The following is a 24,320-nucleotide window of genomic DNA, read 5'->3' on the forward strand; positions in this document are numbered from 1 at the left end:
ACTTTTTTTTCTGGAAAATTCTCACCAAAATGCTTTTGTACGCTTTTAAACAATATAATGAGCTGTCACTGGAATAATTTTAACAACTGTCGGACAAGTGGCTTAGAAATGACAGCAGTCTTAAGTTGGTTGCAGTTTTTTCATCTCACCCTGTAGAAATTCATTTCGATCGAAATTTTTCGATATCGAAAATTACGCTTTAGTTTTAATCATTTCTTTCATCACTTCAAAATTGTACATTTTCGTGTTAAAAAAACAAAGACTCAATAAATTTGAATTGAATTGAAAATTCCCTGAAAAAGTTTTCTTTTTTCAATATTTGTCTTTTATAAAACATTTTATTTGTTATCATTTTATGCTGTTGTTTTTGTTTGTTGGTTGTTTTATACAAAGAGTTACTAATAGTTGCTTAACAAATGTTAAACGCATACATAGCTATATTCAAATTAGGATGCAATCAATGTTTTATTGGTTGGGAGGAGGGAGAGAGTTTTAATTTTTTTTTTTTTTAATTTTTATAAACTATACTATGGTTTGTTTCTGAATAATAATAATTTAAGAAACAACTTAATCTAAAAATTAAAGTTGAAAAACCAATGTTGACTACCAAAAAAACGTCGAGTTGTTGATTATTTGTGTGTGTGTTGGGGGGGTGTGAATCTTTCATTGTGTTTTATTTTTCCTTCAAATGCATCATATTCGATTAATAACAACAACATGAAAGAAGAACAACAAAACAGGCCATGGGTTCAAAATCTTAAGTCAGGTTTATATTTCGCCATGTATCTGGAAACGACAACAAATTAGTTGGCTTAGATTTGCTTTTTTAATATTTTCAAAAATCACTTACTTGTCCAATGTTTCCCAGAATGTCATTAATACTGCACGATCTAAATGTCGTTTGTTCTGTGACAGATTCAGTAAAGTGACAGACCATTTTCCCACATTGGCATCCAACTTAAGTTCACTGAAACGCAAATGGAAGGCGCAAACTGCAAAATAACAAAAATTAAATAAAAATTTTGCGCCAATGGGAGTCCCTTCAAAACTCTTACTTTTGGAGAAAATTTCCACCGGATTGCCATCCCATGGCCAACCCTTAAATTGCCAAGCGGGTCCCATAACAAATACCGCAACGACACGTTGCCAATCTTGGGCAGTCAATTTCTGTGGATTATCAATTACACGGTATGGTACGGTCATGTTTTGTTTCTTGCGCTGGAAGAGAAAATAACAATTAACAAATAATTAGGAGTATTAGAAAGTCTTCAATACTCACCTGCAAGAGTACTTCATTATCTCTGCTACAGCCAGCTCGTTTCTTTTCATCGGTACTAACATATTTTAAATCTTGCAGTATATCACGGACATTGTACATGGTTATGAGACTAGTATTAGCCGAGGGTATAATTATAATGGGTGTACGCGAGACACGTTTTTGGGGTGTGGGTGCCACTTGGCGGGCCTGGGCTGTGGGCAAAAGCTCCTTGGGACGACCTGTTTTACAAATAGAACAAAAAAAAAGGAATTAATTCAATTCCGACACGAAATCAATTCCTAGAATAACAATGTTTATAATTTAAGAAGGATTTCTAAATTTGATTGTTTGCTAAACAATATTCTTTTAATAAATCGCTTTGATTGGTTTCCGATCCCACATCATAACTTTTTTCTTTGGTTTAGAAGACACAGATTAGTCAGAAATTATTTTTCATTTTCCATACTCACCAATTTGTGGCGTCATTTGGGCCTTGCGCTGAGCCTGAGATCCTTCTGTCACAGATTTCAATGACATACCGTGATAGGTACCCATTGTATCGATTTTAAAGCCCTCAGTTTCTGTAGAAAAAAATTAAACAAATTTAGACCAGACATTCAAACCAACCCTCTCCACACCATTCCGCCAACTTACCCTCCTTTTGCCTATTAAATCTTTCCTGATCGTAACGATTATATTGTGTCAATTGCGGTTGTGGCTTATTAATTCTGGCCGGTTCGGGCATTTTTATGGGATTCTGTTGTATGGGTCGATTACGACCCTCTTCCCTTGCCTTGATGCCCTGCAGTATGGCAAATATATTTTTGGCGAAAATTTTACCAGTACTCTGTAAAATTGTAGTACGCGTACGCCATTGTCGTTCCCGGCTGATAATATCCTTGGTTGAATCAACATCAAAATCTAGGATTGCCCTCAAATCGGTGGCCATGGCATCTTCATTGTCTGAACGTTTAATGGTTGTTCTCTTATTGGCCAAACGTTTGGCTTTGATGGCGGCAATTTTCTCCACCGACATAGTTTCCGACAATGACTTGATATTGTCCATGTTGACGGTGGCCTCCTTTTTGTTAACATCCCAACGTGCAGCCAATTGCTCACGTACCTTTTGAACTTGGGTCTCTTCGAAGCGGGCCTTTTTGGCCAGACCCTCCCCGCCAGCTGAATCTCCATCGGCCGGACGTTTCACCTGAGTGGGTATTTCAAGGGGAGCACTTTTATCAATGCTTGGGCAGGTGTTGGTTTCGCCATTGAGATAGGCCAACAGTTCTTTACGATCCGGACGATTGACAGCTGGTATATCCTCGGCGGCACACTGACGCACATACACCGAATGCTGCAGCAAAACATTTTTCAGCAAATACAACAGACACTCGAGCGTATAGTATTCTCGCGGTCCGGCCTTTTTGCCCGAACTACAGAAAAACAACAACGTCAAAACATATCCATACCATTAGATCGACATCCCATCATCTTACCCATATTTCAAATAATTCGTCTTAACATTTTTTGGCCATGAGAATTCACCAAATATAATCTGTCCATCACGTTCAATGATTTCTCGTTTGTTTATGTTGTACTGCCGCAATAAACTCAAGGGATCCGCCATTTTTTAGCAATCAACAAAACCAAGTATTTTCTATCTTTTTTGGATCCCCAGTACTTTGCACATTTACTTGGTTCTTCTTTGCCTATGAATTTTATAGATTTTTTCACTTTTTTCGAACAATTCCGTTGTTATATTTAACTCCTCTGATAAAAAAAAAATTATTCCTTTTAGTATTTTCTCTCTCTTGGGTCTTGTTTGACGTTTACTTTGTATTATGCTCTCGGTTGTCAACGTGTGATAGGGACTTGTAGGTCGATTTTTGATTAATCGATTAATCGACTTTTTATAGGAACATATGAAATGGAAGGCATTAATTAGTGGAAAATTAAGAATTTTTTTACTTGTGTTAATATTTTGTCTTATATCGACACTTTTCAATTCGTAATGGGCATATTAACTCATACTGCGCTATTTTTACAGTTTTTTGAAGTATAAAACTCGGTTATGTGAATCGCAAACATTAATTACACAATCAATGGCTATAGTCGACCTATGTATCTCTATCTCAGGACGGGCAATTTTAAATTTGTGGTGTACTTGTAATATGTGTATTTAAATAAAACTAATCGCTGTTTTTTGGATTTTGGGTAAACACTATTGTTATTTTCCCGAACCTGTAATATAACACTAATGCTCTGTTCCAGAACTGCAAGAGTGTAATACTTTTTATTACGATAACCGATTTTTCCTTTATGAAATCAAAAAAAAAAAAAAAAAATACAAAACTAAAAGATTCTTGCAAGTACTATTTTTAACATTTAAATATAATTTAATTTTTTCTACAACCTGCAATAATCTTACAGCTTTGCAATATTTTCGATATCATAAAAGAAAAATCGTTTATCGTAGTAAAAAGTTTTGCATTCTTGCAGTTTGGGAACAGAGCAATATTTAATCAAAAGTATCTGTATTTAAAAGTGTTCCATTAAAAACTTCGAATAATGGTGACACGGTTGGATAATACAGTTAAAGTTTTCAAAATCCAATAAAGTGGGTGGAACCTTTATATGGGGCCATATCAAAACGGGAACAACAACAATAGACAATTGCGAGTCTTAAAATACAAATTTGAAAAAAAAATCCGTGAAAAAATGTGGCTAGTATCATCAGTAGATTGATTTTCGGTGGGTTATATTGATACAATGTAGCAATATGGACGTTGTTTGTACATCAGTTGTAGAACCCCTTTAAATACTACACATACCAAATTTTATACAAATCTGCTAGCAAATGTGGTAAAAATCGTCAGTAACCCGAATATCCGAACCATTCCGCTATGGTAAAACGTGGACCTACACCGACAATGTTTTGCTACCAGAGGTAGAACTCGTTTCAAACCCTTAATATCAAATTTGAAACCATTCTGGGAAAAAATATGGCCAAAATAATCAAAATACCAAATTTCTGGAGGTACCGTTATATGGGGACTATACAAAAGCGTGGACCGATGTACCTCATTTTCAATACCAACCACTTTAGACACAATATTTCAAAGCTCTACGTTAAATAATTGATTTGTTCCAGAACATCCAAGCTTTTCTATTATCTCTTTTAATCCTTATCCTTAGTTTTTTTTTTTTTTTTCAAATTTACACATTTTACAACATCTCATTGTCGAAATCTATATTTTAGTTTGATCGATTTCTAAAAAGTAGTGCATTTTCTGTAATTATGCTGGTAACATTAAACTGTAGAGAAAATAGTTTTCCATCACTGATCTGCCTGCATACATACGTGTGCTCTGTTCCAAATCCTGCAATAATCTACAATTTTTGCAATTTTTTCGAAATTGCAAAACTATTAGCCGGCCAGAAAAACGTTTTATGTTTTCCCAACTTTAGTATATGCACCGCATTAACGAAATTCCAGATTCAAATGTCAAAAGAACAAATTCCTTTTCCTGCCCTCATTAACAAAAGCAATGTCAAGTGAACTGATATAAACAAGAAAAACGACATCTCTAGACGACGGGTTGTGTTAGTTTCAATTTCTTTGTTATCGATAACACAATTTTAGCCATCGCTCCCAATGTTATCTTTGTTGAAGAAAACTTCCCTCCCCCTGTACCAAATACTGTACAACTTGTACCTTTTCCCAACTGTCTCTCACTCCTATCGTGTATGGTGTTTTGAAAGAAATCCCTACATGTGTGAATGAATTGTTGTGTGAATTTTGTTGTTTTATCGACAGAAAAAAAATATGATAAAATATTCTCATGAAATAAAAAATTCGATAAAATAATTCAAACGCAGGAAAGTGCAAAAAACTGAAGTGAATTAAAATGCTGCGTCTGTAAAAAGTGTCAAATTAGTTAATAAGTTTTAAAGAGTGAAATATTTGGTGCTGGTTGGTATTTTTCCTTCTTGTTCAGCTGGTGCTCTGCTGGCTGCTGACCCTCAAAAAACCTATAACGAAGTAATATGGGAGCATCAGGCAGTAAAATAGGTAAGTTTTGTGTCCAAAAGAATTGTCGATCAACAATTTAAGAAACTCCCTTCAAGTTGGAAAACTTTATAAAATGTTAATAATCTTATTGGCAATTTTTGTCTCCTTGACTGTGCCTCACTCAACTCATTCAATAGTATATTTGCGGCATAATTGTGCATGCCATCACCTACCTTCCGCAGTTGTTGGTTGGTTTGGTTGGCTGCTTGTTTGTGTGTCGAGGGTGGGAGGTGTATGTGTGTTGTTATTATTTTTGTTGTTGCTGCACTTTGTTATTGTAACGTGAGAAAATTTTTGATGCCAAAGAAAATGATGTTGCCACATCGGTGCAGTAAATAGGAGAAACAAAGGGGATTTATTTGTTTGTGTCACAGCTGAACGCAGTTCTAATTGGGAAATTGAAGGGGGATTGCAGTAAAACTTTTTGGAAATGAATGTGAAACTCAAAAATTTTAAGACGTGAATGGTGGGCATAAGAGATATATGTCGATGATTATGTTATTTTATCAAATAATTAATCACATTTTTCACTTTCGTAATCATGATATTGGTAGCAGTCAGCAAATATTGCAAAGCTGTCAGTCTCTCTCTCTCCCTGTAATAGAGAGTAATATGATGTTTAGTTAATTGGGGAATACTCCAAATTTGTTCGAGTTCGGCGAATATTTTTTTTCACTTTCGGGACCTATCAATTGGCCGCCCAGATTGTGCGATTTACCGGATTTAGTATATACAGCCGAGCCCGATCCAATTGACCCCTTGGAAGACAACACTGAAGCATTTATTCTTGAGTTAATGGTCAAAATGTTGAAAAGAAAACGTATGCCAAAATTGATCTACAAACACTAAATTATATGAACCGTACTCTCAATTCGAATGAAGATTTCAGGCATTTTTCGGAATGTTATGTATTTTTGGTTGTTCATCTAATTTAGTTATGGTTCAAGCTGCTTTAAAAGCCTGTAGCACATGTCTTCGGCTGTGGCTTGGAAGGCCAATTGCAAGGATGCAGACACCGTGCTATCTGCCTGCCCGCACGATAGACATATGGTTGTTGAGCATGTTAACTATGCTCAACGTAGCTCAACGCCTCCCAAAAATTGTGAATGTAAGTTCACAATCGTTCGATATTTTGTAGAGTTCGGCCAACCAATTCATAGAATAACTCCTCTCAATATAACATTAAATATGAAATATTTAGTGGTTTTGGTTTTCACTATCAATTCACTCCAATATTCTTAGATACCGGTGATGATCAAAAGGGTCTTCGCCAATAAAAATCAGATCCAGAATTTCCGTAGAGCCATGTTTGTAACTTTTACAACATTTATTTTTTCTCCAAATTGGAAAGGAGGGTATATTAACTTTGTCGTTCTGTTTGTAACATCCTTAAATATTCGTCGTAGAACCCCCGCATAAATTCTAAGTGGTTGTTCGTCAGTTGAAATACCGGTACTATCCACATTATTTGACGTAGAGCTTCAAACTTTGGCAGAAAATTGAATTTTTGTCTAGGATATGTTGTGTTGAAAGTTAGATATTTCGGTCCATGGTTTTGTATAGCCCCCCTACAACGGTACCTCCTGATAATCGGTTTTATAATGGTTTTTGCCACTTTTTTTTCGGATATGTCTTAAAATTGGTATTTGTAGGCAGAACATTGAATATTTAGTTTCACGTTTTCGTATAGCGCACATATAACGATACCCGCCTAATTCGGTATTTTGATAATCCTATTCACATTTACCCACGAAATTGTTTCAAATTTGGTACTTTAGAAAATTTGTTAGATGACAATCCTTGAAGTACAAAATCGTCTATAGATTGGCCCCATGTAACGGCCTAACCCACATTTCTTTCCTTTTTATTTCAATAATAGAAATTAGGGGGTATTTTAATTAATACCTCTGTGGTAGCCCCTTTCTTTAAGGATACAAAAGAACACTTGTTTCGATTTTGGCCAAAAAAAATGTCTCTTTAGAATTGTCTACTAAAATTCAAATACCTGTTACAATTTCTTGTCTATATCTTGGAAATTGAATAGAAATGGAACATTGTGGAAAAAGGATAACCTCCATCTATCTAAAACTAAATAGACACATAGACAGGGAGGTAGAAAAAGAATTCCACAAAAGGGAAAAATGTATCGGTTATAAAAATTATTTAATTTATAGAAATAGATTTTACACAAAACAGCGGGACCTTGACTATTCCGCTTACATACACACACCTAACCTTTGGACAATAACAAAATTACTCAAGGTTTTGGTGTTTTTTTTTTCAGTTTTGGCACAGAATGCCATGGAGTAATAGTCAGCCAGTGATGCTGCTGTGCACCACCTTCAAATTTTTAAATTGATAGAAACCCCCAATAAGCATTGAGAAATTCTCTGGCGATTTTTTCCCTCAAAAATAGGATACAGGTAAAATGTAATGCTGCCACTCGCCACCTTGGCACAGGTAAAATGCCACAAACCAAATGTCCTTACAATGACCGAAACTAACTCATCTCATCTTCCCTGCACCAACGGCATGTGTTCCGTTCGGGCCCACACAAACAACATGTGATGAGGACAACAATGCAATTGCAAGGATACAATATCGAAAGAGGGATGAAATGCACACACATACACACAAATACTTCGATCATAACCATGCGTATTTTTTTCGAAATACCACATGTACCAATGGAAAATCAAAATCACAATGCTTTCCTTGGAAACTACGCAAACAATTAAAGAATTCATTCCTTTCAACGTTCTTCGATTTCTTATCGCACCAGACTTTGTTACTTGGATTTTGGGGGAAATACATTTTGCTCCGTTAGTTAGGATATTCTAGGAGATGCTGCACCATTCGTTTGGGTTTTCTTTCGACTACACATTTTTACTTGCGTTGTGTTTGTTTGGCAGCCATGTGCTTTCTTTATTCTATCATTTGGAAATTGAAATATATTTCCACTTGAGCATAAGGAGGGTTGTTTGATTTGTAATTAGTGTTGGTTACTTAGGTGTAATCCAGCATTTGGCCTGGCTCCGTTCGATGTGTTTTATCCTTAATGTCCATGTACGTTATTTACGAATCGTTTCTTTAAAATGGAGAAAGGACATAAGCAATATTTTTCTTGCTCTATAGGGGAGGGGAAAAACTACTTCATTCCGATCTTTTTTATAATATGGGAGGATATATTGGGAAGATGGAAAAATAACCTGAAGAGCCGGATAATGCTATGTTTCTTGCTTTCTCCGAAAGTGGATCAGTGTTTTAGAATAGTTTCAATAAAATTGTATTGCTCGACTTAAATTATACCATCACCCTTATGACTACATAAGTTGATTTCGCCAAAATTTGCCTCATCAAAATAATGGTTTCAGATCCTAGGTCTCTTTGGATAAAATTCGCTCGAAGACATTTGCCGTCGATCTAGCCATGTCTCTCTATCAATGGACACGATAATAGTAAGGCAATTAGCTCCAACCATCATGTATCGTAATAATTTTAACAAAAGTACTTCGATCGTTCTACCGCTTCTGGTACCTCCACTACAAACGATCAAGATATTCCGAAAATTAAAAAATTTTATTATTAACGATGGGAATACCCGATATAGTCTACATTTTTAAAATATCGTAATCTTAAAATAAGACTTTCGTCAGATGCCGAAATTGACAATATCGACAAATACCTTCTTGTACCTCCCTCTCAAAAAGTTCAACATTTTGAATAATAAATATCGAAAAAGTGAGAAACCGATACTCATCAAACTTAGCTCTTCCTAATATTTTTACATAGGCCCACTCTTTCCGGTAACCCAACCCCAGCCACAAACCTCCAAAATTTTTCAAAAAAAAAAAAAAAATAAAATTTTATATTTATCGAAGGGAGTGCCCGATATTGTTATTTATATTCATGTACCTCCCTCACAAGAAATCAATATTTTGAATGATTTTAAGCTTTAAAATTTGAAATCAGCGGCCAATTTGTTATATCCTCCACCATGCTATGGAGTGCATATTAGCTTTGACTATCCGTTTGTAACTCTTCGAAATATTCATGATAGACCCTACAAAGTATATATATTCTCGAGCAGCATAAAATTCAAAGAAGATTTAGTGATGTCCGTCTGTTTGTCTGTCCGTCTGCCTGTTATAATCACGCTACCTTCGAACGAATTGAGATAGAAGTCTACAATTTTGCACACATGTGTATTTTGCCAGAAGGCAGGTTAAGTTCGTAAATGGGCCATGTCGGTTCACGTTTTTGTGTGGCCCCCATATAATAGTACCTCCCGATATTCGGTATTTTGAAAATTTTAGCGACATCATTTACCTGAATTGTTTCAAACTTCGTATTCGATGTTCGTAATGGATACTATAGCCTATGCCTAAAAATTTCGTGTGCAGGTCCACGTCGTCGTATAGGCCCATATATCGGTACCTGCCTTTATTGGGTATTTTGATGATTTTAGAGACATTTTTCGATTTTAGAGACATTATATTCGAAGTTTGTAATGGGTTCTATGCCTAAAAATTTCGTATGCAGGTCCCCATCTTCGTATAGCCCCCATATAACGGTACCTCCCTTTATTGGGTATTTGGATGATTTTAGCGACATTATTTGCCGGAATTGTTTCAAATTTCGAAGTTGAAGAAATTATCTATGCGGATCCATGTCTTCGTATAGCCCCCACATAACGGTATCGTAATGAATATTACAGCCTATGAATGAAAATTGTCTGTGCAGGTCAACGTCTTCGTATAGCCCCCATACAGTGGCACCTCCAAATATTCGGTATTTTGATGATATTAGCGACACCATTCACCCGAATTGTTTCAAATTTCGTATACGAAGTTTGTATTGGATTCTATAGCCAATGCCTAAAAATTTCGTATGCATGTCCATGTCTTCGCAAAGACCCCATATAACGGTACCTCCCTTTATTGGATATTTTGATAATTTTAGCGACATTATTCGCCGGAATTGTTTCAAATTTCGTAGTTGAAGTTCGTAATGGGTACTACTACCTATGACAAAAAAAATATTTATGCTGACTCACGTCTTCGTATAGCCTCTGAATGAAGGTCATCATATAAGCGGTATTTTTCGGAATTTTTTGAAAATTTTTAAGTTCTTTACTTTTCTTTTCATCTATGTTTAAGCCAGCGCAAAAATGGAATATATCGTTCCACTCTTTTTGGTACCTCCCCCACAAAATTTCAAAAACTTAGAAACAAATCATACATATATTAGATGTAAAACAAATTTGGTACTCAGGAGCGACCATGAAAACTATTTTATAAGGATGACATATACGGGCCCAATCGTTATGGTATGAAAAAAATTTGGAAATTGTAAAAACATTCTTAAAGGAAATTTTTTTATCTAATGTTACTTAAAAAAGTGAATTTTTTCATTAAAATCAGTTGTAATAGGCTTCCTGTTTGCAAATCCTGATTCAGAATGTTTCCATAATAAACACATCCTTATATTTCAGATCTGAGTCTTTCCAACTTGTTTACCGAAATATCCTTTAAGGATATTTTCCTAAAAATTTCTTAGACTGTTCCATTCTTCACATAAGAGCATTCTACTAAGGTCCACTTTTTCTAGTTCTCCTATAAATTGAAGTCCGCTATTTTCCGAAGGCCTCTCAATGTTATTCCGTCGATCGAAGATATTTCTGAAATGTAGTCTTCTCTCAAAAAAAAAAAAAAAAAGAGAAATACCTCTTCTTCTTGCAGACTCATTTATTTCCATCTTATTTCTTTTGTAGTACCTGGCTTCGATGTATGTTGTTTTAAGATTTTGGTCAAACCACAATACCTTCATTGTGTTATCCTTGCAAGACAATAGCAAAGGCGATGAGGCCATGACATAGGGAAAATGTAATTGTGTGCGTGTGTGCCTGTGTATGACAAGCGAAGACAACGACCAACCGGCTGTTTCTTATTTTATCGATCTTCCTTTCTGCACTTTTCTTGCTGTATAAGGATATGCAAGGATGTTGATTTTTCCCTTGTACATTTAAAAAAATCCTGTGTGTGTGTGTTTGCCCACTCACTACTCTGACGCAATTTCCATTTAGTTACGTTTAGTTATGTAAAAAGATATAAGGGAATTTGAGAGGATAACACGCTAGTTTACCGCCACCACCTCCCAGCAGCATATGTTTCGTTTGGATCTTGTCTTTTTACTTCCAAATGATTCTTATCTGTCTGTGCCTTAGTTTGTAATGCATGTGCAAGATTTCCTTAATAGAAACCATTCGAATTTTTGGTATTTTGCATTTGCATGACCTGGGTGGATGGCGAAACGGCTGATCATGGGTTCACAATAATGTCAAGACAAATGTTATTTGAAAATACCAATATGGAAATATTTTAACAGCGAGGAAAAAGAGCATCCAAAATGAGTCAGCTGTTTTGTAAGAAGGACGTGACAGCTGATGATCTTTCATTATTGTTGAAGACTGCCAATGATTACCTCTTAAGATTAGTTTACATATCGTCTTAGGGTCATATGTGAAATTATTTTTTTTTATACCCTCCACCATACTATGGAGGGTATATTAACTTTGTCATTCCGTTTGTAACTCCTCGAAATACTCATGTCAGACCCAACAAAGATCAGATCAGAGTAAAATTCTAAGTCGATTTAGCGAAGTTCGTCTGTCTGTCGTAATCACGCTATCTTTCGAACGAATTGAGATAGAAGTCTACAATTTTGCACACATGTGTATTGTGCCAGAAGGTAGGTTAAGTTCGTGAATGGGCCAAGTTGGTCCACGTTTTCGTATGACCCCCATATAATGGTACCTCCCGATATTCGGTATTTTGATGATTTTAGCGCCATTCATTAACGGAATTGTTTCAAATTTGGCATTTGAAGTTCGCAAAGGATACTACAGCCTAAGACAGAAAATTATCTGTGCAGGTCCACGTCTTCGTATAGCCCCCATATAGGGGTACCCCCCGATATTCGGTATTTTGATGATTTTAGCGACATTATTTACCGGAATCGTTTCAAATTTGGTATTTAAAGTCCGTAATGGATATTAGATCCTAAGTCAAAAAATGAGCCATGTAGGTCCATATAGCCCCCATATAACGGTACCTCCCAATATTCGGTATTTTGATGATTTTAGCGACAATATTAACCGGAATTGTTTCAAATTTGGTATTTGATGTTCGTAGTAAATACTACAGCCTATGACAGAAAATTATCTGTGCAGGTCCACGTCTTCGTATAGCCCCCCCTATAACGGTACCTCCCGATATTCGGTATTTTGAGGATTTTAGCGACATTATTAACCGGATTTGTTTCAAATTTGGTATTTGATGTTCGTAGTGGATACCACAGCCTATGACAGAAAATTGTCTGTGCAGGTCCACGTCTTCGTATAGCCCCCATATAACGGTATCTCCCGATATTCGGTATTTTGATGATTTTAGCGACATTATTTAACGGAATTGTTTCAAATTTGGTATTTGAAGTTCGAAATGGATACTACAGCCTATGACAGAAAATTGTCCATACAGGTCCAGGTCTTCCTATATATATATTCGGTATTTTGATGATTTTAGCGTCATTATTCACTAGAATTGTTTCAAATTACGTATTTATAGTTTGTAATGGGAACTACAGTTAGTGACAGAAAATTGTCTATACAGGTCCAGGTCTTCGTATAGGCCCCATACATCAGTAGCTCCTTATATTCGGTATTTTGACGATTTTAGGTACAATACCCACCGAAATTGTTTGAGTTGTCGTATTTGAAGTCCGTATTGGGTGCTACCGGAAATTGTCTATTCTTGAATCTATTCTTGATCTTAGCTTCACCGTTTATTTTAAGTTTCGAATTTAAATATGGTAAATTATGACAAAGATTGCCTATGTAGGTCCACGTCGTAGACTATGTTCGGTATTTTTAAAATTTTAACAGAATTTTTTAAGGATTTTATTTTTTGAAAATTTCCAAATTTGTTCCAATTGGTGGAGGGTATTCAAAGTTCGGCCCAGCCGAATTTACTGTTTTATTTAACTTGTTAACAACATACCATTGTCCAGGCTCCAACCAGACAACTTTACTAGTCAAAATCAAAAGTATTTCGCTAATCAAATGCTAGGGTGAAAGAACTCCTTCCTGCGATGACCCTCTGCTGACTGTTTGCCTAATGGAACTCTCTTCCAATCTCCATTTGATTACTCTGATCTGATATCGAGGAATGCTGCCAAAGTAAAGTTGGAGAGGGTATGTATCATTTTATACGGCCATAACGTGCCTCATCGAAATAAAGGTTTTAGACTCTAGGTCTCTTTGAACCAAATTCGTTTCAGGGGTGTCTGTCCGCCTGTCTGCCTGCCTGGTGCGCACGGTAGCTCTCGAAGAGAGTATTCGATTTGGCCCAAACTTGGTACTTCGTAATATTATTGTCAAACTTAGATGGGGTTCGAAGAAGGGCAATATCAATCCACTCCGTGTGGTCCCTTCCCAACAAAATGTTAAATGAAAATATTTTGTCTCATAAAGAGAGAGAACATATTTCCACATTCGATTTTGTACAAACTCTGCAAATCCCAATATTATTGTCAATACTAGGTCATGTTCGAAAATGGACGACATCGGCCAACTCCATAATGTTCAATTAACCCCCATAGAGAGTCAAAATTTCTAATAAGTATAACTCTTATTAAATGTGAAATAAGAGCCCAATTATTTTCATGTTTCGCACATCCCAATAGTTTTAACAACACAAGTTCTGGTAGGTGAAGCTCATAAAATTCTATCCAGACTTGGTACATCTCAATATTTCCATTAATATAAGATCTGTTATAAAAACGGTAGAGATCGTTGAGGGTGAAAATTTTGAATAAGCAAAACAATCATAAAATTCGAAATATAAATCCGCTTCTTTTAAAATTTCACACATGCCATTATTTTTACTAGCACAAAATATGCTGTGAAAATGGCACACTCCTTCTGATACTTCCCCCACAAAGGGTTCAAAATTTTGAAAAAAAACAACGCTCATAAAACACGAAATAAGCATCCAACTCTTTTCAATTTTCACACATCTGAACATTTTTGCTAACGTAAAATCTGTTGTGAATATGATAGACAACTGCCAACCCCTTCTGATACCTCCAAAGTGTCACAATTTCCAATATATAAAAATAAATATTTTATATCTGTTATAACTTGCAAAACAAATCGGTGATTCTATACAACTTATCGCAATTTATGATTTCGTATAAAGTTGGATATAAATGTTCTATTATCTTAAAATTTTGCTCATACCAATATTTTCATCTGCATTAGATAAAGTGGAATATTTTGGTCCGCTATATCTGGTACCTCACACATATTTCCACATTTTTCCAAGATTATCACACATCTCATATAAAGTATAGGAAGTAGACGATATTGTCCAAATATGGCAAATAAACAAGGGTCAACAGTTAGATGGATCATAACTCAAAGCTGGCTGGGGTCATACATCTGTCGGCAAAACCGACTGTTTTGCAGAAATTTGAACTTTTGTGGGGGAGGGTATATTTTTTAAATACCCATTAGGAACGTGGATTTTTTTTTAAAGAATATTGTTTCAAGGGCTAACATAAACATGGGTTTTAATGAAGGCCTAAAATAAACGTGGATTTTCAATGAAATATATTTTGAAAGGCCTCCTTTAATGTAGATTCTTTGAAGACCTACCACACGCAGTTTTGTTCAAATTTCTTTCAAAACACTCCCTCCCAATACATAAAAACACTGTGCGACAAAAACATTTATTTTCAAAAATAACGGGAAAATCGGGCAGATTATAAAAGTAGAGCTAACAAGTAAAAAAGCTCTAAGTTCGGCCGGGCCGAACTTTTAATACCCTCCACCATTTGGTACAAATTTGGCAATTTCCAAAAAATAAAACCCGTTAAAAATTCTGTTAAAATCTTAAAAATACCGAATGCTTATACGACGACGTGGGCCTGCATAGGCAACTTTTGCCATAAGTTATTACAATATTTAAATGCGAAACTTGAAGAAAAATCTGTTTATAATGTAGCTGAAATCGTCAAAATACCGAACATGGGGGGTACCGTTATATGGGGGCTATACGAAGACGTGGACCTGCACAGACAATTTTCTGGCATGGGCTGAAGTATCCATTACGAACTTCACATACGAAATTTGAAACAATCCCTGTAAATAACGTCGCTAAAACCATTAAAATACCGAATATCGGGGGGGTACCGTTATATGGGGGCTATATGAAGACGTGGACCTACATGGTTCATTCTTTGACTTTGGATGAAGTATCCATTACGAACTTCAAATACCAAATTTGAAACGATTCCGGTCAACAATATCGCTAAAATTATCAAAATACCGAATATCGGGGGGTACCGTTATATGGGGGCTACAGGAAGACGTGGACCTGCACAGATAATTTTCTGTCTTAGGCTGTAGCATCCATTACAAACTTTAAATGCCAAATTTGAAATAATTCCGGTGAATAATGTCGCTAAAATCATCAAAATACCGAATATCGGGAGGTACCGTTATATGGGGGCTATATGATAACTTGGACCTACATGGCCCATTTACGAACTTAACCTGCCTACTGGGAAAAAAATACATGTGTGCAAAATTTTAGCCTTCTATCTCAATTTGTTCGAAAGATTACAACAACAGACAGACATTACAACAGACAGACAGACAGACGGACAGACAGACAGACACACAGACAGACAGACGGACATGGCTAAATCGTCTTAGAATTTTACGCTGATCAAGAATATATATACTTTGTTGGGTCTGACATGAATATTTCGAGGAGTTACAAACGGAATGACAAAATTAATATACCCTCCATAGTATGGTGGAGGGTATAAAAAGGAAGATACGTGTATCGGCGTTTTGTTTACCTCGCAAAGTAACCTAAGTAGAGGGTGACAGTCCCCTCTCTTTAATACTTTTGCCAATTTTCAGATAAAGATTCCTCAGAATCCGGTCATTTAAAATAAATAGTGGCCCGGGCAATATTGGAGATTAAAATACAAAGAATATTTTTGTAGAAAACGTTAACCCCCAAAGCAAGTCAACCTATGGGTCTTTTTGGTCCTTTTTCTAAAATATGGATGAATATTCCGTTTAAACGAAATCGTGCAAAATCTAATTACCCTACAAGGTTGTTTATCCTGAAATTCTACTATAGGTCCTAGAAGATGTCAAGAGTCTAAATCTTACCTAAAGGCAATGAATCCGGATATTGAAAAACGTATTTGAGAGTTAAAGCCATACTCTTTGTGAATTTGTACAAAAATCTCCAACAACAACAAAATCTCCAATAATTTATGAATAATTTTATCAAAACTAGAAATATTCAAAATAAAATTTTTCTAACAGCTACCAAAGAAAAGAAATCGCTATTCAATGTCAAAAAAAAAAAAAAAAAAAAAAAAAAATCCACCAATGTTCAGAAAAAAAAACTCAAAAATTTTTCCTATTTTTTGGCCAAGTCTTCCTCGAGCTTTTGTTACATATAATCTTATATTAGGGGTGAATTAATAAAAACCCGAACATATTCTCTTATTTAATGGTGTTTTCCTACGACTTTTTTCGAGTTGACGTCTGAAAGTAACATATAGATTCGTTTTAGGCGGAAGTCCTCAAAAGAAGAAATATTTTAGACAAAATTTCACTATAAATCTCAGACTAATTTGTATATCTGGGTACAATGGGATTTATGAAAAAAAAAATGGAATTCTATGTACTATAAGCGTCATTTCTAAGCCACTCGTCCGACAGCTGTTAAAATTATTCCAGTGACAGCTAATTATATTGTTTACGAGCGTACAAAAGCATTTTGGGGAGAATTTTCCAGAAATAATAAGTGGAAAATAAGTGGTCTGATATTGCCAATCTGCAACGTCAATCTAAGTTTGGAAAAAATACTATGATTTTCCAAGTTTAGACTAAATCGGCTACTCCATTTGCGTTAGATCGCCTCCAAATGTTCTAAAACAAATTTCCTTCAAAGAGATAGGGGGTTTAAACCCCTCATTTCGTTAAAGCATATTTTTTGAGCGTATTTTATGATATAAGTCATAAAGCTGAGAGTACAAATACCTCAATATCCTCTTTCTAGACCTTGGTCACACTTCGTCTATCTCGTGTCCTGTAAGTCCTTTGTTGTTGTGGTTTATTCTTAGTTTCTTTTGGCAAAACTGCATATGCTGTGGAGCAGAAAAACACAGACAACAAGAAACATACAGACATACCAACAACAATAGTCTTGCACGCAAAACGCCAAAGGATAAAAGGACATTCAATGACAAAAGAAACCAGTCAGACAAACATTTTGCCAGACAGCCGGCCAACCAGCCGAGTCACACCGACTTCTTTGAATTTTTAGCATGCAGATTGTCCCAGTTGTTGCTTGCTTTTATTGTCAACATCCTCATATTCTTCTTCATTCATTTATTCATGTTGTTGTTGTTGCTGGTGTTAACCCTATTCATTGCATTCTGCAACTCATTCCTACCCCCATCAGTATTTCCATCTGTTTTATGGATTCATCTTTTTTTCCTTCTCTATTTGTTTTATTTAAAGGGGTATTGAATTGTTGTTGTTGTTGTTGTGGAGTTGATTATTTGCAAAAAACCGAACAGGAGACTTGTGGAACTCCAGGTGTAAATTTAAATGGCAATGTGTCTGTCTGCTCGTCTTCACTTTCTTATTGGGGGAATTGACGAAAAGTGTCACGGCCCATCCAGGTGGGAGGAGAAGGGGGAATTTTTCGATGCCTTTCGATTCAAAAATAAATGACTAAAATTTCTGACAGTCAGTCAGTCAGTCGGTCGTTCGATGGCCAACAACTGCTGTTATCACACAGTATTGGATTTGTTTTTGTTGTAAATAAAACAACAACAAAAAGCAAAAGGAACCAAACCAGTAACCCATCAGCGACCGCAATTGATATGGACGTCTGCCAGCCGCTGCTGTTGCTATTCTTGTTGCTGTTGTTGTTGTTTTCGAATTAAAACGATTGGACGTGTGGCAAGCGGCAGACGTGTCAGACGCTTACCGCTTTTTGAATCCCATTCCATTATTTATCACCGCTTCGTGGTTTTGCTGTTGTTGTGTTTGTTGTTCTTTTTCGATTTTACTATGAATTGCTTGTTTTGACGATAATGATCCTGGCTTTCCTGGTGATGGTGGTACCTTTGGAATTTTACAATCGCCGCACGACATACCACGATTGGAACATAAAGAACACCGCTACGAAATGGAAATTAATTCGTAGCAATGAACAAACCTGGAAAAGAATGCAGTTCTTTTGGTAGAAGCTCTCTTGTAGTTTGAAGATGTTTTGGAAGTCTTTTTTCACCAGCAAGAACTTGGGAGCTGTATGAGCCGAATAACCCATCATTACCAATGGGGAGAAAATATTGGGTTATTCTTTAAAAAGTACAAAACAAAATAACTTACTTTTCTCATTACCAAGTAATAAGTGACTTGGGTACAGAGTGATTGGGTCCGACCACAAAACCAACGTTTGCGATAACTAAATACGACGACTCGTTGATGTTGATGCAATATTAGGAAAAATCCTTAATGTTTGTAACCAAAGCGCAGTGTAAAGGTGTGTTAAGCTACGAATCATAGGGCTTGGGATTTAATACCAACAGCGGACAAAGTGGAAAAATGGTATCAGTTGGTTTTGCAGACAGATGTATACCTCTGCCAATGTCCGTTTATATAAATATATTATGATACATATTTCTGCGGACAGTCGACCTCTGCTATTAATCGAAGACCTTCAAATGGAACTTCTTCCACATAAAAAATAATCCTGATGTCTTCGGTAGACTGGAAACCTTGATAAGGTCTTCTATAAAACGGAAAACTTTCCTAGGCTCTCCATACACTGAATACCTGCAAAAGGTATTCTATGGGGAAAAATAACTTCAGAAGGTCTTTTATAAGCATAACACCACAGACATTTTTTAAAGGTCTTCTTTAGACAGGATTTTGATAAAAAGAACCCCATGACGGTCTTCGTAGACAGAAAACCAGGAGGTTTTCTGTAGAAATACGAAAAAGACAAAATCCTGAGACTTCTTGAAAAGGCAACTGACCCCGGAAGGTCATTTTAATACAGAAAACCTCCTAAGGGTATTCTATGAACAGATAAGACTCTGAAGGTTATTTATAGAGCGAATTTTCTCAAAGGGACTTCTGTAGACATAAGACCCCCTGAAATTCTGTCACAACCACAAGTTCTTCTATAAATAAAACTCAAAAGGCAAAAGATACACTTTAGGACAGGAGACTCTTGTAGGTCTTCTATAGACACAATGCCCGCTGAGGGTTTTCTGATGGTAGGAAATACGCCGATTATTTTCTATAAATAGAAGGCTTTCTCAACTCTAGTAGAACTATAGAGAGTCTTTATAAAACAGAAGGTCTTCAATAGAAGGAAGACTGAAATCTATTTTTAAACTAAATAACACCAAAAGATTTTCTATGAATATATGATCCACGAGATGTCTTCTATAAAAAAAGACCTCCAATAGGTCATGTCACTATATGATTTTCTGTAGAGAATATCCACAGAAGAAGATCAGTAGACAAAACAACTGCGAAGATTTGTACAGCAAGTTTTATAGACAAGATGATACCTCTTTAAGGTCTTCTATATATACAAAAAATTATGAATATTGAGGGAAAAGATTTCTATAAGGCCTTCTATTCAGAATATTCCTTCTTGAAGGCTTTAAATAGACAAAAGACATTCTAAAAATCTACGGTAGATTTTCCATAGACAAAAAATGCTGAATTTCTTCAATAGGCAGCAAACTCGCAGAAGGACTGCAATCAACGACACACGTTCAGAAGTCCGTCAGTAGGCGAAATATCATCAGGAGAACCTCAGAAGGACACATTTTCACATTTGCAAAGTTTGCATGACATGGGATGATGCTCTTTCTATGAATCAACTTTGATCTTTTGTGGGGAGGTACCAGAAGAAGTGGTCCGATATATTTCATCTTCATATCAGACCTTGGGTTGGTAGAAATATTGAGATGTGCAAAATTCGAAGACAATCTAATCGTTCTAAATGTTTACCCTTTGTGGGGGAGGTACTTGATGGAGTGGGCCGATTTTTCGCACCTGACCTACCAATTATAAAAATAGTGAAATTTACAAAGTTTGAACAAAATTGGATGATCCGTTTTTGTTCTATGAAGTAAATTGAAAATTTTGAACATTTGTGTGAGTGGTACCACAAAGTGTGGGCCGATATTACCCATCTCCGAAATATATCTATGTTTGATAATAATATTAAGATATAGCACGTATGTACCAGTCAGACATACAGACGGAAGGACGCGGATGGATCGACACCAAATGTCATGAAACATATTTCTGAAGACCTGGGGTCCCCAACGGTTATATCGATTATGCACATTTTGCTAACGATTAAAGTCCTTCTAGGGGTCTGTTGCCTATTAAAAACCTTCAGGAGATTTTTTGTTCCTCTATAGATGTCCTTCAGGGAATCTCTCTCTATAGAACGCCGTCTAGAAGTTGTTTGTTTTGTCTATTTTCCATAGAAGACTTTGAGGAGGGGGAAAGTCTGCCTAGGGACGACCTTTTGAAAGTCGTATCTCTATAGAGGGCCTTCAGTGGCCCTACTTTTCATAGAAAACATTTCGGCGGTCTGCCTTAAATAGTCTTTTGAAGTTTTTAAGCCTTACGTCTATTGAAAAACCTTCTGGATTTGCATATTCTCAGAAGATTTTCTCATATAGAAAATCTCTGTTATCTATAGAAGTTCCTTAGGGGACTTTCGGTCTATAAAAGACCCTAAAGAGCATTCTGTCTATGGGAGCTCTATAGAAGTCTTACATTGCGGTTCAAAGAGTCTGTCCGTAAAATATATTTCAAGTTTTCTGTCTATAGAAGACCTTTAGTGAGTTTTCGGTCTATAGAAGACCTCAGGCAGTATTCTGTCTATAGAAGATCCTCGTGAGGCCTTCCGATTGTAAAAGAAATACAATGGGCATATTCTTAATTAAAACCTTCAAACTTCCTTTACTATTAATAGGGTTCTCTCTATAGAAACCGTCAAGGGGAAATCTCCCAATTGTAGACCCTCAGAAACCTTCTGTCTATTGAGGTCTTTTTGGATGCCTTCTCTTATAGACATTTTTCTGGACATTTTCTGATCACAGAAGGCCTTTTTCAGACCGTCCATCTATGAAAAACCTTAAGAATGGTATCTTTTTATAAAATATCCTCAGGAAGTCTTCTACATATAAACGTCTTCAGTTAGTCTTCTGTCTACAGAAGACCCTCAGACATCACTAAAGATTCACAGAAAAACTTTTGTCTATGGAAGACCTGTCGTAGATCTGCTGTTTATAGAAGACCTTCCTTCTATAGAAAATCTGAAGTGAGTCTTTTGATCGTAGAAGACATTAGATCAATTTTCTATCTATAGAAGAAAAATATACAATTGGTATTCCGTCTACAGGAGAAGCTTCTATAGACCAGTCAGGGCGCGCCTGTCTATATAAGACCTTTAATGAGTCTCCATCTATGGAGGTTTTTCTGGAAATATGTTGTTTATAGAAAAGCCGTCTCCCCTATTTATATGTCTTTCAGAGGACATTTATCTATTGAAGACCCCCAGAAAGCCATCTTTCATTATAAGAAACGATGGATGCCTTTTCTTATAGAAACACTTTATGGTATCTTCTGACCACAGAAGAGGTTTTTCAAATCTTCCATCTATAGAAGACCTTTATGATGACAAATATCTATAAAATATCCTCATGGAGCATTTTGCCTATAAAAACTTATTCACTTAGTTTCCTGTCCAAAGATGTCCCTCTGGGATTCTAATGTCTATAGAAGAACCTAAGTGGGTTTTCTGTAAATCTCAGACCCTGAGGAGACCTTCTGTATATGGAAGACTTAAGCTGGGTCTACTGCCGTTTATGGAACACCTTCCGAAAAACGCAATTACGTATCTTCTAAGTGTTATCTTTGGATCTGTGGGTTTCTTCTTTCTATAGACGATTCAGGTGTCCTTTGTCTATAGGAGACCTTTAATGAGTTTATAGAAGGTATTTTCCTATGGAAAGCCTTCTAGAGTTCTTATGTTTACAGAATGCCGTCTTCCTCTCTGGATGTCTTTCAGGGACCATCTGTCGATTTATGACTTAGAGAGCCTTCTCTCTAATAATCTACCAACGTACTCTTATAGAAAACCCTCTGGGGATCCTCTGACCACAGAAGAACTCTTTCAGCGAGTACTCCTATAAAATGTCTTCAGAAGGCACTACGGATTTTTTTTTTGCCAAGGGATATTTTGAGGGTAGTACGTGACCCCTCAGTTATTATTGGCTTCTATAGACCGCTCAGATCCCGTCTGTCTACATTAGGCCTTAAATGTATCTGCTACCTTATTAAGGAAAAAAATCTCAGGGGTTCTATATATGACCCCAGGGGTTTTTTTCTGGCTTTTTCTACAAAAGTGTTTAAGTCAATCTTCTGCCTATAGAAGATCTTCCGGGTATCTGCCCTCTATAGAAGACATGTAGAAGGTTAACTGTCCGAAAAATCCTTTTGGGGATTTTTAGTCTATGGAGGATCATAAGTGCGTCCTATGGCTTCCAGGAAATCTTCTAGGTGGAGATGGCAGCCTGGGCAAGACAAGATGGTCTTCTCAGAGTTTTACTCAGTCTTCTCTCTATAGGAGATTTTCCGGGGTTTTGCCCTCTATAGGAGGCCTATAGAAGAACTGCTGCCTTAGAAATTTTTCAGGGTTTTTTTTCTCCAGTCTTCAATATATATATGGCAGCCCGATTGACTTCTGTGGACCCATTGGACGTTTAGAGGCTTTCTGTGTATAAAAATACCTCAGGAGACATTTGAAATTTAATAGAACCTTTTTTTATGCAAGACCTTCAATGGGTCTTTCACTTTTGACCTTCAACAAACCTATAGAAAATTCTCAGTTAGTCTGGTTTTTATAGTCTATATGAATCCTTCCAAAAGTCGGTCATGTAAGATAATCTTTCGTAGGGTCCCATCCTAGCCTAGCTATGGCAGAGAAACTACTTTACATAAAATATGCCTCCTAGATTTTCAGCTTTTTCTCTTTTGACTATTTTTGAAAAAAAATACCCTAAATCCACATTTCCTCCTAATTTATTGCAATTTCTTAAATGGGACATTGCTACATCTTCCAAAAACAATAAATGATTTTATGTTCTGAGAGGAAGTTAAGAAAACAGATGAATCCTTTACCTTTCGGAAACAATGTTATCATATGCATCAATATTTCCACATGCCAGTCCCCGTAACACCTTTCGTTTGTCATTTGGAAAATGTTAAATCTGTTTCTTGGGCACCTCCACCACCACCACCACCATGCATTGTCATTAATGCAGTTAGAACAGCAACAACAACAGCCCACCGATCGAATTTCATGACCTGCAGATGGTTGGATGGCTGGTTGTTTAATTTGATTTGGTTTGAGCTGATTGCCATGCAAAGAACAACAACAACAAAATCTGTGAGGAGAAAAAGGAAGAAGGATATGTGCGCATGCGCGGAAATGAATATCGTGTTAAATTTAGAAACGTCTAGCAGACAAACCAAATATTTGTTTAAAATAAAATAAGAGCCTGTCTTGGCAACGAGGACGAACGACGGACGCAGCCAATCAGTTATGAGATAATCAAAATGTGGAATCTAGGCTCCTGATTAAAACATATGCCGTGCTTCTGGTTCAAGTTCAGCAGGACCTCTGGACCCTCTCCTTCCCTGCCCTGCTCAATCATATATTGTTAATTAAATGCACATAATGTGAAAATAATTACTAAACAAATGTTGTCCTGGCATCAGTCAAAGGTCCTTCTTTCTTTTTGCTTGGCAGATGGCTTAATTTATATTTTTCGAGAAGGAAGGGA

The 24,320-nt window shown here is 36.2% G+C and overlaps 2 protein-coding genes across 2 annotated transcripts in view; one reads left to right on the forward strand and one right to left on the reverse strand.

Moving 5' to 3' along the window:
- Window positions 1–344: 344 nt before the first annotated feature.
- LOC101889748 (parafibromin) lies at window positions 345–3,100 on the reverse strand. Its single transcript, XM_005180351.4, has 7 exons — window positions 2,755–3,100; window positions 1,913–2,691; window positions 1,729–1,839; window positions 1,280–1,497; window positions 1,056–1,218; window positions 851–992; window positions 345–786 (listed from the first exon to the last, which is right to left on the reverse strand). Exons 1-7 carry the CDS (start codon window positions 2,883–2,885, stop codon window positions 750–752), a joined length of 1,581 nt encoding a protein of 526 aa, XP_005180408.1. The 5' UTR covers window positions 2,886–3,100; the 3' UTR covers window positions 345–749.
- A 1,930-nt stretch (window positions 3,101–5,030) lies between these two features.
- The window catches only part of LOC101889574 (protein neuralized), a 56,039-nt gene continuing 36,749 nt past the window's right edge, over window positions 5,031–24,320 (forward strand). The window contains exon 1 of the mRNA XM_005180349.4: window positions 5,031–5,330. Within this exon, the coding sequence (XP_005180406.1) occupies window positions 5,306–5,330 (25 nt within the window). The 5' untranslated portion in view covers window positions 5,031–5,305. The remainder of the gene's footprint in view (window positions 5,331–24,320) is intronic.

This window comes from Musca domestica, unplaced genomic scaffold, assembly GCF_030504385.1.
Source record: "Musca domestica strain aabys unplaced genomic scaffold, Musca_domestica.polishedcontigs.V.1.1 24, whole genome shotgun sequence".
Lineage (NCBI taxonomy): Eukaryota > Metazoa > Arthropoda > Insecta > Diptera > Muscidae > Musca > Musca domestica.

Excerpts from the sequence above, each read along its gene's own strand:
- LOC101889748 (XM_005180351.4), bottom strand. The coding sequence starts at position 2,885 with ATGGCGGATCCCTTGAGTTTATTGCGGCAGTACAACATAAACAAACGA. Across the intron at positions 2,692-2,754 it reads ACGAATTATTTGAAATATGG|TTCGGGCAAAAAGGCCGGAC; the intron begins GTAAGATGATGG and ends GTTTTTCTGTAG. Across the intron at positions 993-1,055 it reads GGTGGAAATTTTCTCCAAAA|TTTGCGCCTTCCATTTGCGT; the intron begins GTAAGAGTTTTG and ends GTTATTTTGCAG.